The sequence below is a fragment of the Nymphalis io genome, chromosome 18, assembly GCF_905147045.1.
Source record: "Nymphalis io chromosome 18, ilAglIoxx1.1, whole genome shotgun sequence".
NCBI classification, from domain to species: Eukaryota; Metazoa; Arthropoda; class Insecta; order Lepidoptera; family Nymphalidae; genus Nymphalis; species Nymphalis io.
In genome coordinates, this window is record NC_065905.1 from 9,384,323 (window position 1) to 9,396,566 (window position 12,244).

Genomic DNA, 12,244 nt, shown 5'->3' on the forward strand with positions numbered 1-12,244 from the left:
GTCATCCAACATGGCAAGACCCCGGAAACGTGGAGCGGGAGTGAGGTGGTACTGTTTTTCAAGAAAGGTGATAAAACCCTCTTGAAAAACTACAGACCAATCTCCCTCCTGAGTCACGTGTATAAGCTGTTCTCAAGAGTCGTCACGAACCGTCTCGCCAGACGACTTGACGAGTTCCAGCCCCCAGAGCAAGCCGGCTTTCGATCAGGCTACAGCACCGTGGACCACATCCATACTGTTCGGCAGATTGTGCAGAAGACCGAAGAGTACAATCAGCCGCTGTGTATGGCATTTGTGGACTACGAGAAAGCCTTCGACTCCATCGAAACCTGGGCAGTGCTCGACTCATTGCAGAGATGTCATATCGATTGGAGATATATCGAGGTACTGAGATGTCTGTACAACGCCGCTACAATGACTGTCCACATCCAGGACTGTAAGACGAAGGCGATCCAATTGCGCAGAGGGGTGAGACAGGGGGATGTAATATCCCCGAAACTGTTCACCAACGCGTTGGAAGACGTTTTCAAAACGCTGGATTGGACTAGGTATGGAGTCAATGTAAACGGCGAGTACATCTCACACCTTCGATTTGCCGACGATATCGTCATCATAGCAGAGTCGCTGGAACAACTCACCGAAATGCTGCGTAGCCTAGGCGAGTCTTCCCGGTGTGTCGGTCTCGGCATGAACTTGGACAAGACCAAGGTCATGTTCAATAGGCATGTCGTGCCGGGACCGATATACGTCGAGGGGAAACCTCTCGAAGTTGTTAGTGAATATACCTACCTAGGACAGATAATACAAGTCGGTAGGAACAACTTCGAGAAGGAAGCCGATCGAAGAATTCGCTTGGGATGGGCAGCATTTGGCAACCTTCGTCAAGTCCTCAAGTCGTCTATACCGCAATGTTTGAAGACGAAAGTCTTCAACCAATGCGTCTTACCTGCCATGACATACGGTGCCGAAACGTGGACACTAACTGCGGGACTAGTCCACAAATTCAAAGTCGCTCAGCGTGCTATGGAGCGAGCTATGCTCGGAGTATCTTTGAAGGATAAGATCAGAAATGAGATTATCCGGAAAAGAACCGGAGTCACCGACATAGCTTGCAAAATTAGCAGGCTGAAGTGGCAGTGGGCTGGTCACGTATGTCGTAGGACCGATGGCCGTTGGAGCAGACGAGTCCTAGAGTGGAGACCGCGAATCGGCAAGCGCAGCGTAGGGCGCCCTCCAGCCAGGTGGACCGACGACCTTAAGAAGGTGGCGGGCACCAACTGGATGCGGAAGGCGGAGGACAGGGAGCTTTGGCGCACCTTGGGAGAGGCCTATGTTCAGCAGTGGACAACGATTGGCTGTTGATTGATTGATTGATTGACTGCACACATTCAACATGTTGAAATTATTCGAAATAAATATTAGCAATGTGTGACTGTGTGTGTGTGCGTGACGTTATATTCCTGCAACTGCAATATCACTTTATTATAAAGGCCTATATTATATAGTCCGAGATGGCTCAGTGGTGAGAACGCTTGAATCTATCGTGGGTTCAAACCCGGGCAAGAACCACTGAATTTTCATGTGCTTAATTTGTGTTTATAATTCATCTCGTGCTTGACGATGAATGTAAACATCGTGAGGAAACATGCAAGCGTCTAATTTCATTGAAATTCTGGCACATGTGTATTCTACCAACCGGCATTAGAGCAGCGTGGTAAAATAAACTCCAAACCTTCTCAAAGGGGAGACCTTAGCCCAGCAGTAGGACATTAACAGGTCGTTACTGTATAAAGGCCTAAGTAGTAGCTTGCTAAGTCAAAATAACCGATGATCGCGTGGCACCCAGGGGAGCTGCTAGAATTAATTCATTACCAATTAAACAAATATATGTTCTCTATGCTGGACGGTAAAATTTCTAACATTTACTTGATATGTTTACCATTATCCTACTGTATAGTATCCTACTGATATTGCTCAAGTAAAAGTAAGCAATGGTTGTTTTTATTATATTTTTATACTTTGTATATATATACTTTGTAGACTTACAATCTATGTTAAATGAAAACATACATCACGAGGACATTGGAAAAGAAAATACTATTATACAAGCGTAAAACCTAATATATATGAATGCAACGAAAAGAAATAGTGACTTATATATTAACAGCAGGTTTATATAAGGAAATCCCATTAGTCAATCACGTACACATATATAATATCTTGTTCAATCGTCCGCATATCTAGTGAAAGTATACTATTTATGTATGATCGATTCCATTGAGGATATATAATTTGTATATAAATTGTTTGTATAATACACATTGTGTGATACTATTTATTTATAACTACAAGACGTCAGGTTTGAGGAAATTGTTATAAGAGACGTATTCCAAGTTTAATTATTATATTATGGATAATTATAATAATGGTAGGTACCACCCACTCATCAGATATTCTACCGCAAAACAGCAGTACTTTGTATTGTTGTGTTCCGGTTTGAAGGGTGAGTGAGCCAGTGTAATTACAGGCACAAGGGACATAACATCTTAGTTCCCAAGGTTGGTGGCGCATTGGTGATGTAAGCGATGGTTAACATTTCTTACGATGCCAATGTCTAAGGGTGTTTGGTGACCACTTACCATCAGGTGGCCCATATGCTCGTCCGCCTTCCTATTCTATAAAATAAAATAAAAAATTGAGAATTTTTTGGATATGATGTTTTTTGTTTCTACAAATGTTTTTTTTTTATATTAAAATACTTATTATGTGGTTATGTGAACACCTGAAGGTTTTCCCATTCTTGTAAATTATAAATTATTATCCTCCATATAACTTAAAGAATATACTCCGATAATACAATTAAAAAGTATTTTTTTATAAATCAAAGTATATCAGATTTACCTAATTAATATATAAGTTTTTAATAGTAAAACGAAAAAAAAAATAACGTACGTTAGAGTTTTCTGTCAAGGAACGATACTAATTATAATTTTATTTGCTTTTTTTATTACTTTTTAAGGTATTATCGCCTTATACAACATAACTACAGGTCGGTCCTATAAACATTGCCGATATGTTTAACAATGCTACAAAATTTCTTGTTCCTCAACGATGCATTCATTAGTTTAACACGTCGTGGGAGAGATACAACCATTGTCTTCTAATTAACCTCGTGGATTTTATTCATATAACGACAACAGGGTTTAAGAGCGAGTTTATACTAGACCGTGACGACATTTTATCGTAAGCTGATTTGATGTGTTGCCCATAACAATATATTATTGTTATAATAATAATAATAATAATAATAATTAGTAAGTTCAGAATTTCTAACGTCGTCGCTGGAGACGTTTTCCGATGGAGATAAGATGGAAAGGTTTCCGATACCGCGTTTTACATACTTTAGACCATCGCCGCCCATTTCATATATAATACACGACATATAACTACTGCTTTCCTTTTATGCCTAACGGTTAGCTACAAGATCAGGAAAAAAAAAGTTGAGATGGCCCAGTGGTAAGAACGCGTGAATCTTAACCGATGAACGTGGGTTCAAACCCGGGCAAGAACCTGTGAATTTTCATGTGCTTAATTTCTGTTTATAATTCATGTCGTGCTTTTCGGTGAAGGAAAACATCGTGAGGAAACCTGCATGTGTCTAATTTCATCGAAATTCCGCCACATGTGTATTCCACCAACCCGCATTGGAGCAGCGTGGTGGAATAAGCTCCAAACCTTCTCCTCAAAAAGGGAGAGGAGGCCTTAGCCCAAAAGTGGGACATTTACAGGCTGTTACTTACTTACTTACAAGATCAAGAGATCCTTGGTTAAAAGCCTGGTCCCCAGTCAGGCCAGTAAAAAGTTATTAGATTTTTTTTTACAATCCTGAGCCGTTAGTTTTTGAAGCATTTCCAGTCACTTGTGTCAGTACACTTGTGCCTGCCGCATGTACTTGTTCACTAAAATATAACTATTTATAGTCTATCCATTACGAATAACCATCCTCATCATCATTATGACATCCAAGACGATCGTTATTTTACAATCGTTGCATAGCATCCATAATCAGCTGTACGAGAAATTAGACGATTTTCTAATTCATTACTACAAGATGCTCACTTACATATATATTAAATTATACCGAGAGTTTATCGTAAGGATTTAGTGTAAACCAACTTAAATTTTTCACACGTTACTGAAGGTCATTATTTTATCCAGATGCTTACACGCTTTAACAATTACAAGTTGCAACAACAAAAAATTGTTTTTAACATTTTAATTATTCACTATAAATAAACCACGTTAGAAAAATATCAATACTAGAAAATTTTTATTAAAAACAGATTTGAATATCATGTACCTAACGGTCATTCGTTTTAAAATTCAATAATAGAATATTAGAATAAATAAGAAAATAAAAATATGTTTTAAAATTACATTAGAAACGAGCGTTGAATTAAAAAACAAAAAAAAACAATTTTTTTTAATCTATGTATATTAAAACAGAACGAATTCTTATTTTTTTTTAAATTGGGAATTATATTGTAAGACTGAATACCAGTGTGTATTTATATACACGAATAATAAATTAAATATTTAAAACTAGAACACACTTTCGATCGAAAAAAAGTTAATTCATCAATCAATAATAAATTAATTTGTATACTCGTGTTACACAAAGAGCTATGGAGCGTGCCATACTTGGTTTTCGGCTTATAGACCGTGTTCCCAACATTAAACTCCGACATCGGACAAAAATTACTGACAATAGGAATCGAGTAATGGAACTGAAATGGAGCTGAACCGGCCACCTGGTTCGGTGAAAAGACGACAGGTGGGGCAAAGCGATAATTGAATGGCGAACGAGAACTGGATACCCGGTTGAAACTAGCAAATGATCTTGAGGAGTGTCAGAGAAAATAATAATTCGTTTCAAATTCTTATCTATAAAATAAATAAATTAAATGGGCTTTTTGTGTGTATATATATTATGTAATTTGGAAACGGCTTAAACAATTTGACTCAATATTTGCATTTAGATAAGGCTTTTGCTTTTTAATCTGTTTTCCCACAAAAAAAATATATCTAATTATTATTAGAGCCAAACGTAGCTCGATCGCCTGGTAGTTATTATATATAATATTTATGTAAATGCGTCACCATAAACCAATACGCGATATTTGATAACAGCTATTTGTCCAAGTGTGATTCAAGGATAGGTTTTGTTCGGTTTACAATAACATTGTTATACGGTAGACTTAAAAGTCATTCCTTTAACTACTTCGTATTATGAAGACTTGGGATTACTAAAACTGTTTACGTATTCTCTTAGTCACTGCAAAGACCGCTACCACGTTACACATCCTTCGAATTATTTCAGGATTATTTATAACGGTTGGTATGCGGTTTCTCCTGCGTTAAATATTACTGCTCCTCCCCGTGAGTCGTCAGTGTAGCTGGTCGTGGTCATCTTATACAATACATACTTTTTTTTATTTAGGCTATCTAACGAATTTTTTTCAAAGGGACTTCGTATATTAAATATACTCGCGACAATCAAAGAAAAATGCTCTTCAGATTTGTATTATAACACAATTAAAATATTCCTCTGTATATTTCATGAATACAAAAATGTTTATTCAAATTTTATAAATACATATATCATTTTGGATATTATTATATCAATTCTATATATATATATAGTATTTCGTACCGAAAACTTTATGGGCATCGTACAATATTTTCAACGAAACAAAACAAAATAATCATTCGTTATTTTATAAATAAAACCCATCACAAAAAAAGCCCTGTCACGATTCACGACGTTCTCAACTGGTTGTGAAACGACGGTTTCCTTTTTCTCGTTTCTTCAAGTTCAAGAATACTTTTCAAACATTTGACTAGTTGTTTAACGGGATCTGTGTTGCCAGACTGAATTATTTCGATAAGAAGTTTTTGCACACTTAGTACAAAAACTTCTCATCTCATTAGATATATTTTTAGAATAAATAATTGTGCGCTTTAAAAGCGATGTTAGGGTGCTCTATCTCTCGTCCTTGTATTACTTTGTTCAGTCATTGATTGTACTTTCTATTCGACATTTATTTACAATCAATGTAGAAAAATAGTAGTTTTAAGTTGAGATGATTAGTGGATGGATCACGTGGATAAATAATTAATTAACCTTAATAACCTACAAGGAGCTTAGAGGAAGGGATCCATATAATTATGGCTATAATTGTTTTGGTAAATTTATATTCAATTTAATCCTTTAAAATGATTCAAAACCGTTTATAAGAGCCTACTGAATATAGATATTTTGAAATGTGTACATTCTGATACATGTGTATTGCGTAGGAACCAACCCGCAATGGAGTTACGTGATGAAATATCCTATGAATCCATATCATTAACACAAGCTGATACTTTCAAACGTAAGCCCTTAACTTGGAAATCTTGGCATCATTTTTTTACAAAGACACGAACGATTCATTTTATTTTAATGTTTGGAGCGTCCGTCGGACGTCGCAATGGCATCATTAAAGGATTCTTTGTGGTAAAGAATATTAATGATTGTGTATGTCTATGATGCCAACGTGTTTTGTATTCATTCAACGACTGAATAACTAATTATCACGAATAGGGTACTCAGATCTCATATCCAAGTGGAAAATCAAAAGCATCTGCTACATGATGTGATGCAAACAAGATCGTAAGAGATACCACGTGTATCTAAAGAATAACAAATAACAATTCACCTCAAATTCAAACTTTATTAGCATTTTTTTAAAATAATGTAGCTTTATATCAGACGTCATATAAAAATGGAATTGATAGCTCCAGGTGTTCAAGATCCTCCTTAATGATGACTCCTTAATGATGACAAACCAAAATGCGCAGGTGATATTTAATTGCACAATCGTGTGTACTAATACAGTTGCACGGTCTATTCCCTCACTCTCATAATCCGATCGGACGGCTGTCCGACACGAACGGAGAGAGTTGAGGCGCAGGACAATAAGCTAAACGTGCTTTGAAAATCATGGGGGTGAAAACACTGGCGACTTCCAAACCCAATGACGACGTTTTATCCTGGAAACTACTTTAAAACTAGACTATACATCGTTACACTACACTATTACACTATTTCTACAATCATTATTACTACATAATGTACTAAATAGCCAAATATTATACAGTTAAACATAAAATTGGCAATAATTAGACTTGGTTATGATTTCTTCTCTTATAAAATAAATGATTCTATAACCAAACTCAAAGATATTGCAAGATTCATGAATCAGCTTCACTTATACATGGACAAAAAGCTGATAAGTGAAAATAAAACTTGAAATATATGAAAATAGTATCAGATGAATCTCGTGGATCAATAAGGTGTGGTATTCTCTGTTCGCACGCTCCTTAATGGGGCATTGCTCACAACATGTTCAGTCTGGCACACTCTTGAGCACAGTTGTGGCCATATCATTGAGAATTCGTATTGATCATCTTATACGTATTAAAACTAATATATTTCATGAATCGAATGTCTGAACCTAGTATTGTAGTAGTCACATAAATAACATCTTGAATATTTTTTTCTTTTTATTATAGTTTTTATAAAGAAAACCTTTTGGTAGGATACTTTCGGTGGCACCTTTTCTTGCTGTATACGTGCCCTTTGCACGATAAGTATTAATTTAAAGGGTAGAAGTATTTCTTCTTAAATGTGTTAAATATTCTGGTATAAATTCATTGATCATAACTTTCATCTGATGAAGCTCTCAAACCATTTATCGACTTTTAATGATATTTTTTTTAGCTTGCATTTCTTACAAAATATAAACACACAGAAAATAAATCTTATTCACGCAGCCCGTTTTAAATCGTCTTTTTAAAAGTTTGTTTACATGTGAATAGTTTCACTTCACACATCGCTTCGGAATTTTAATTATACTCAAGAAGTCACAGCAAAAAATTAAATAGTTTTCTATTAATTGCAGTATAGACTACAAATATATATTTATTTATCGTCTATCAGAATAATAAACTCGTGCTCGTCAAGTTTAAATGTAAAGTTAGTATAACTGCGAAACGCAGCTTCTTATATAGTTATATTATTTAATAGAACTATATAGTTTTATGTATATTGGCTTAATAATTTTTTTCAAATTCAAAAAAAGAACTAAAGTATAAATGTTGGCTATTATTTCTTTTACATAAACTAATATTATGACTAACTTAAAATATGACTTAGTGAATGCTTCAATATATATTTATTATTTATATTAAGTACATAAATGTATACGACAATCAGTACATAGATGTTGTCTCAAATACTCAGACATGAGGATACTAAGAAATAATAAAAAAAAGTTCACTAATTGAAGCTAAAAGTAAACCAATCTTCATTTAGCTTGACGTTCGACCGACCGACGTAATTTCATTTAGTCTCCGATTTAACGGCTCCGACTTATACAGCTTGGAAATAAATATCATAGTCGGCCATAAATGCAACAATTATTCAAAAATCTTTCGTAAAAGTGAAATCTATTTAAAATAACAGAGGTGTGGAGTGTTTTTTATTAAATCAAAGTTGTGTATTGATTTTTAACTAAAATTGACCATCTTTGTTATAACAACGTAATCAATTGTAAATAATAGATAAGACCCTTACACGAATTACATACGACGGAAAAAAAAGTCGAGACAATTGATTTTTATCGTTTTTAGATTTCAAAATAAACGTTATTCCTTCGTTTATACTTAGTGTTATATTCGTACGGCTAGCAACGAAATTAATACAATTAATTGCTATTTAAATTGGCGACTTTTTGGTCTCAATGTGTGGCCTTAATAGTAACGACTGTTACGTCACAAGCAAATACCGAGTTGATTCATTCTCATTGTTTAATTGTAATCGCTTTAAATCTGCAATTTGGATGATTTTAAGGCGCAAAAAATATCTCTTTAAATTTGATTTATCATTAAAAAAATTAGATTTTTACAAATATCAACTAGCAAAAAAAAAAAAAAAATTTAAAAATGATGTTATCTGTTATTTAAGACATTACTTTTATAGCAATAATTAATATACTTTACAAATAATGAGCTGGTTTTTATCTTCAAACATTATGTATATTTCTAATAATAAGAATCGAAATAGTTAAAGGTACCGTAATTATCTATGCAAAATATACGAATAATATCCATGTATAATATTTTATCTACTAAAGTAGATTAATGGCTTTGATTCCGTATTCAGAAGCGACTCGTAATAAGAGTGTCCTTGGAATGTCACTATTAATTACAAGCCCTTGCTTATCTTTATTTTGCTAAAATTTCATACAAATATTATAGTCGTTTAGTTAACACGATAATTTTTGATTCCGTAATTTTAAATTACTAACTTATCAACTGTTATAATTTCGTAAGGAAATATTTGAAATGATTACTATAATTATATAAAGATGATAAGTTAAAATCAATGTTTCTTTTTTATTCAATCTAAATATAAAGAATGAATGAAACACAATAAATCTACTTTCAACTAACACGCTGTAGTGGTATGTTAACACGAGAAAGCAAGTAACGAGACACTAAGTAAAAATTTTGTTACATCTTTGTATAGACGCTAAACACTAATGACATAAACACCTCGATCACACTACACTTATTAAATTTGATCACACAACACCAGTAGACACAAGTTATAAACGCACCATTATAAAAAGTTCGTTTCGTTTTTTTTTAAAGTTCGAAATAATAAAGCGCCGGCCAACAGGACACGTCCGCGGCCAACCGTGGCAAACAAACTTGCTTTACGGTCGCTCAAAACTCAAAAGTCTGGTCTCACATTTCTTATATAATACGACAAATTTCAATACACTCAAGTGATTCGATTTAACTTACGGTACGATAGCGCATAGTAAAAGTCGTATTATAGTTCAAGTAAAACATTCCCCACTGCAGAGAGAGACAACATACATAATGACATAAGTGCGAAAGAGAGCCGTATAACGTGGCAGGTATACAAGGCACAGACAAACATTTTTCGTCACGTGTGACTTCGTATAGTTACGGTTATTGTTCTTAAGTCTATCTGCTACTCTATTACCACAAACTAAAGGTCAAATTACAATGGCCAAAAATAATTTAAATGAGTTTTATCTTTTGTCACTATGGCGGGAAAACTTAAGTTGATAAAATAAAATACAATCGCCTAATCGCTTTGAAATATTATCCACATAATAATTTCAAAGATTTAAAACAGATTTTAAATAATACTAAATATTGATAAATAATAATAATGTCTAGTACTTACCGAATATTAATTAATGGAATTTTTTTCTCACTCTTCACATTTGCATTAGTCCAAACAGTGTTGTTGTTTACATATTTCTCACGTTTTAATTTAACTTTCTCTGGAACTTTCGGCTTCAAAGTGGGCGGCAGTAAGGAATCTGGAGTTTTTGGCGGCGGTTTTGGCGGTGCGGGTGCTTTTCTTATTATCTTCAAGACATTGGAACTTAGGTCCTTTTTAACAGTTTTAGTACCCCCGTAATCTGGTGTAGTAGGTGTATTGCTCAAAGGCCCAGGAGATTCCAAGGTTTTATCAGTTCGAAGACTTAGATTTCTTTCACTATTCCGTCTCCTGATCTTCGTTTCAGGTTGAGGTACTTAAAAAAAAATTATAATTGTTTTTTTACTAATCCATACTACAAAAAGAATCAGTTTATTTTCGTTGTTTATCATATTCTAATTCTATTTCTAAAACTTTCTAAAAATTATAAAATTTATAATCGAACAGATGCTATAAATTTAAAAAAAAGTCAAATATTTTACAATATTTGAGTTTTTTTAAAACATTTCCGATTCCCTCGGTAATGCTAGTCTTGGGGCCCAACAGTTAATCGAAAATAATAATATTATTAATGTAAAAACTATGTAACAAGACAGGACAAGTTTTTTTTATTTCAGGCCCACCTGCCTCTCGGTCTTATAGGTTTGCCTACATTGCCTATTTGGTAATCTGGTAAAAAATCTTTAAACTCCTTGTTTGAAGCAGAATATATTTCTCACGAGCAGAAAAGCCATATAAAAAATAACGTGAGGTTTTCAATAAAAATATTAAAAACAGATTAAAAGAAGCTTGAAAAATAAAAAGCATAAAAATTTTACCGGTTCTTGGTCTATTTCTTGTAACAGGCTTAGTCTCCGCACTACCTATTTTGTTTGTTTCTTGAACCGAGAAGGAAGTGGCGGTTGGAACCGCCTTGCTTCGTGAGCTGAAGGTTGTCTTGAAAAAATTTGCCGCTATGCCTTTACGGATGAATGAAGAACTTTGTGGTTGCCTAGAAAATAATATAATTGCTAAGATACCAGGTTTCCAACTAGTGATGTTGAATTGAAGCTACATATTTTTCTACGGCACTGAGCAATGAAAAGTTAACGGACAGCGCCATCTAATATGAAGGGGCAAAAAGTTTATGTCAGTTCGTAATAGATGGCGCTAGCAGTTAACAAATTGAATAGAACGACGAACGAAACGAAACAATATTTGTAATTAGCTTAGAAATTATCATATGATAAATAAATGTTATTTATTATGTATTAGATAATTCATATTTATTTATAATTATGACTCACTGGACTTTGATGTTACTAGGCACCTTTGGCACCTTCTGCTGCATAACCTCCTCGATCTAAAAAAAAATCAAAAATATTAATTTATTACTAATGTTATTAATGTGTTTTTAAAATTATATGGATAATCTGCAGAATACAGAAACAACGCACACTTTCACAGCTCATGACATGAGATTTTTAACACAATTTTTTTCGTGGAGACGATGCACGGTAAAATTGCACAATAATTCTAATTTACCCGCAGTTGCTTATCGCACATTATTATCGTTATTGATTACTTAATTGTTTATATTTACCACGATAAAGTTATATTCCCTTGTCCTTCTGACTCCTGTCCACATTATAATCTTAAGTGATATAATCTTAAGACGTATATTCTACCGAAATTGTTCCGGTTTGATATCCAACAATCCTAATACCTACTTAATGTTTTAAATATACTATTCCGTCTATAAACTTGTACTTAGTTAAAGCTTAGTACGAATATGTATGAAAGATGGCATTTGATCACTTTCTAGCTTCTATTGAAGTATGTAAATATTGATAAATGCTACAATCAAATGACATAATAACGATTACCATTTCTTTTTAAATA

The 12,244-nt window shown here is 33.9% G+C and overlaps 1 protein-coding gene and 1 long non-coding RNA gene across 14 annotated transcripts in view; one reads left to right on the top strand and one right to left on the bottom strand.

The window, feature by feature from the left end:
* LOC126775413 (cytospin-A-like) overlaps positions 1–12,244 on the bottom strand; it is a 68,445-nt gene that overhangs the window by 31,806 nt on the left and 24,395 nt on the right. For 5 of the 13 annotated variants that reach the window (XM_050497325.1, XM_050497324.1, XM_050497312.1 and 2 more), the window contains exons 1-4: positions 11,946–12,001; positions 11,650–11,705; positions 11,182–11,354; positions 10,325–10,679 (exon numbers count right to left, since the gene is read on the bottom strand). In XM_050497325.1, the coding sequence (XP_050353282.1) occupies positions 10,325–10,679; positions 11,182–11,354; positions 11,650–11,705; positions 11,946–11,990 (629 nt within the window). In that variant the 5' untranslated portion in view covers positions 11,991–12,001. Of the gene's footprint in view, positions 1–9,555; positions 9,821–10,324; positions 10,680–11,181; positions 11,355–11,649; positions 11,706–11,799; positions 11,882–11,945; positions 12,002–12,244 lie in introns of those variants that run through there. The other 8 variants (XM_050497315.1, XM_050497316.1, XM_050497313.1 and 5 more) reach the window with 6 other exon arrangements.
* The window catches only part of LOC126775502 (uncharacterized), a 366,351-nt gene that overhangs the window by 29,658 nt on the left and 324,449 nt on the right, over positions 1–12,244 (top strand). The window contains exon 2 of the long non-coding RNA XR_007669883.1: positions 2,433–2,558. This is a non-coding gene — a long non-coding RNA (uncharacterized LOC126775502). The remainder of the gene's footprint in view (positions 1–2,432; positions 2,559–12,244) is intronic.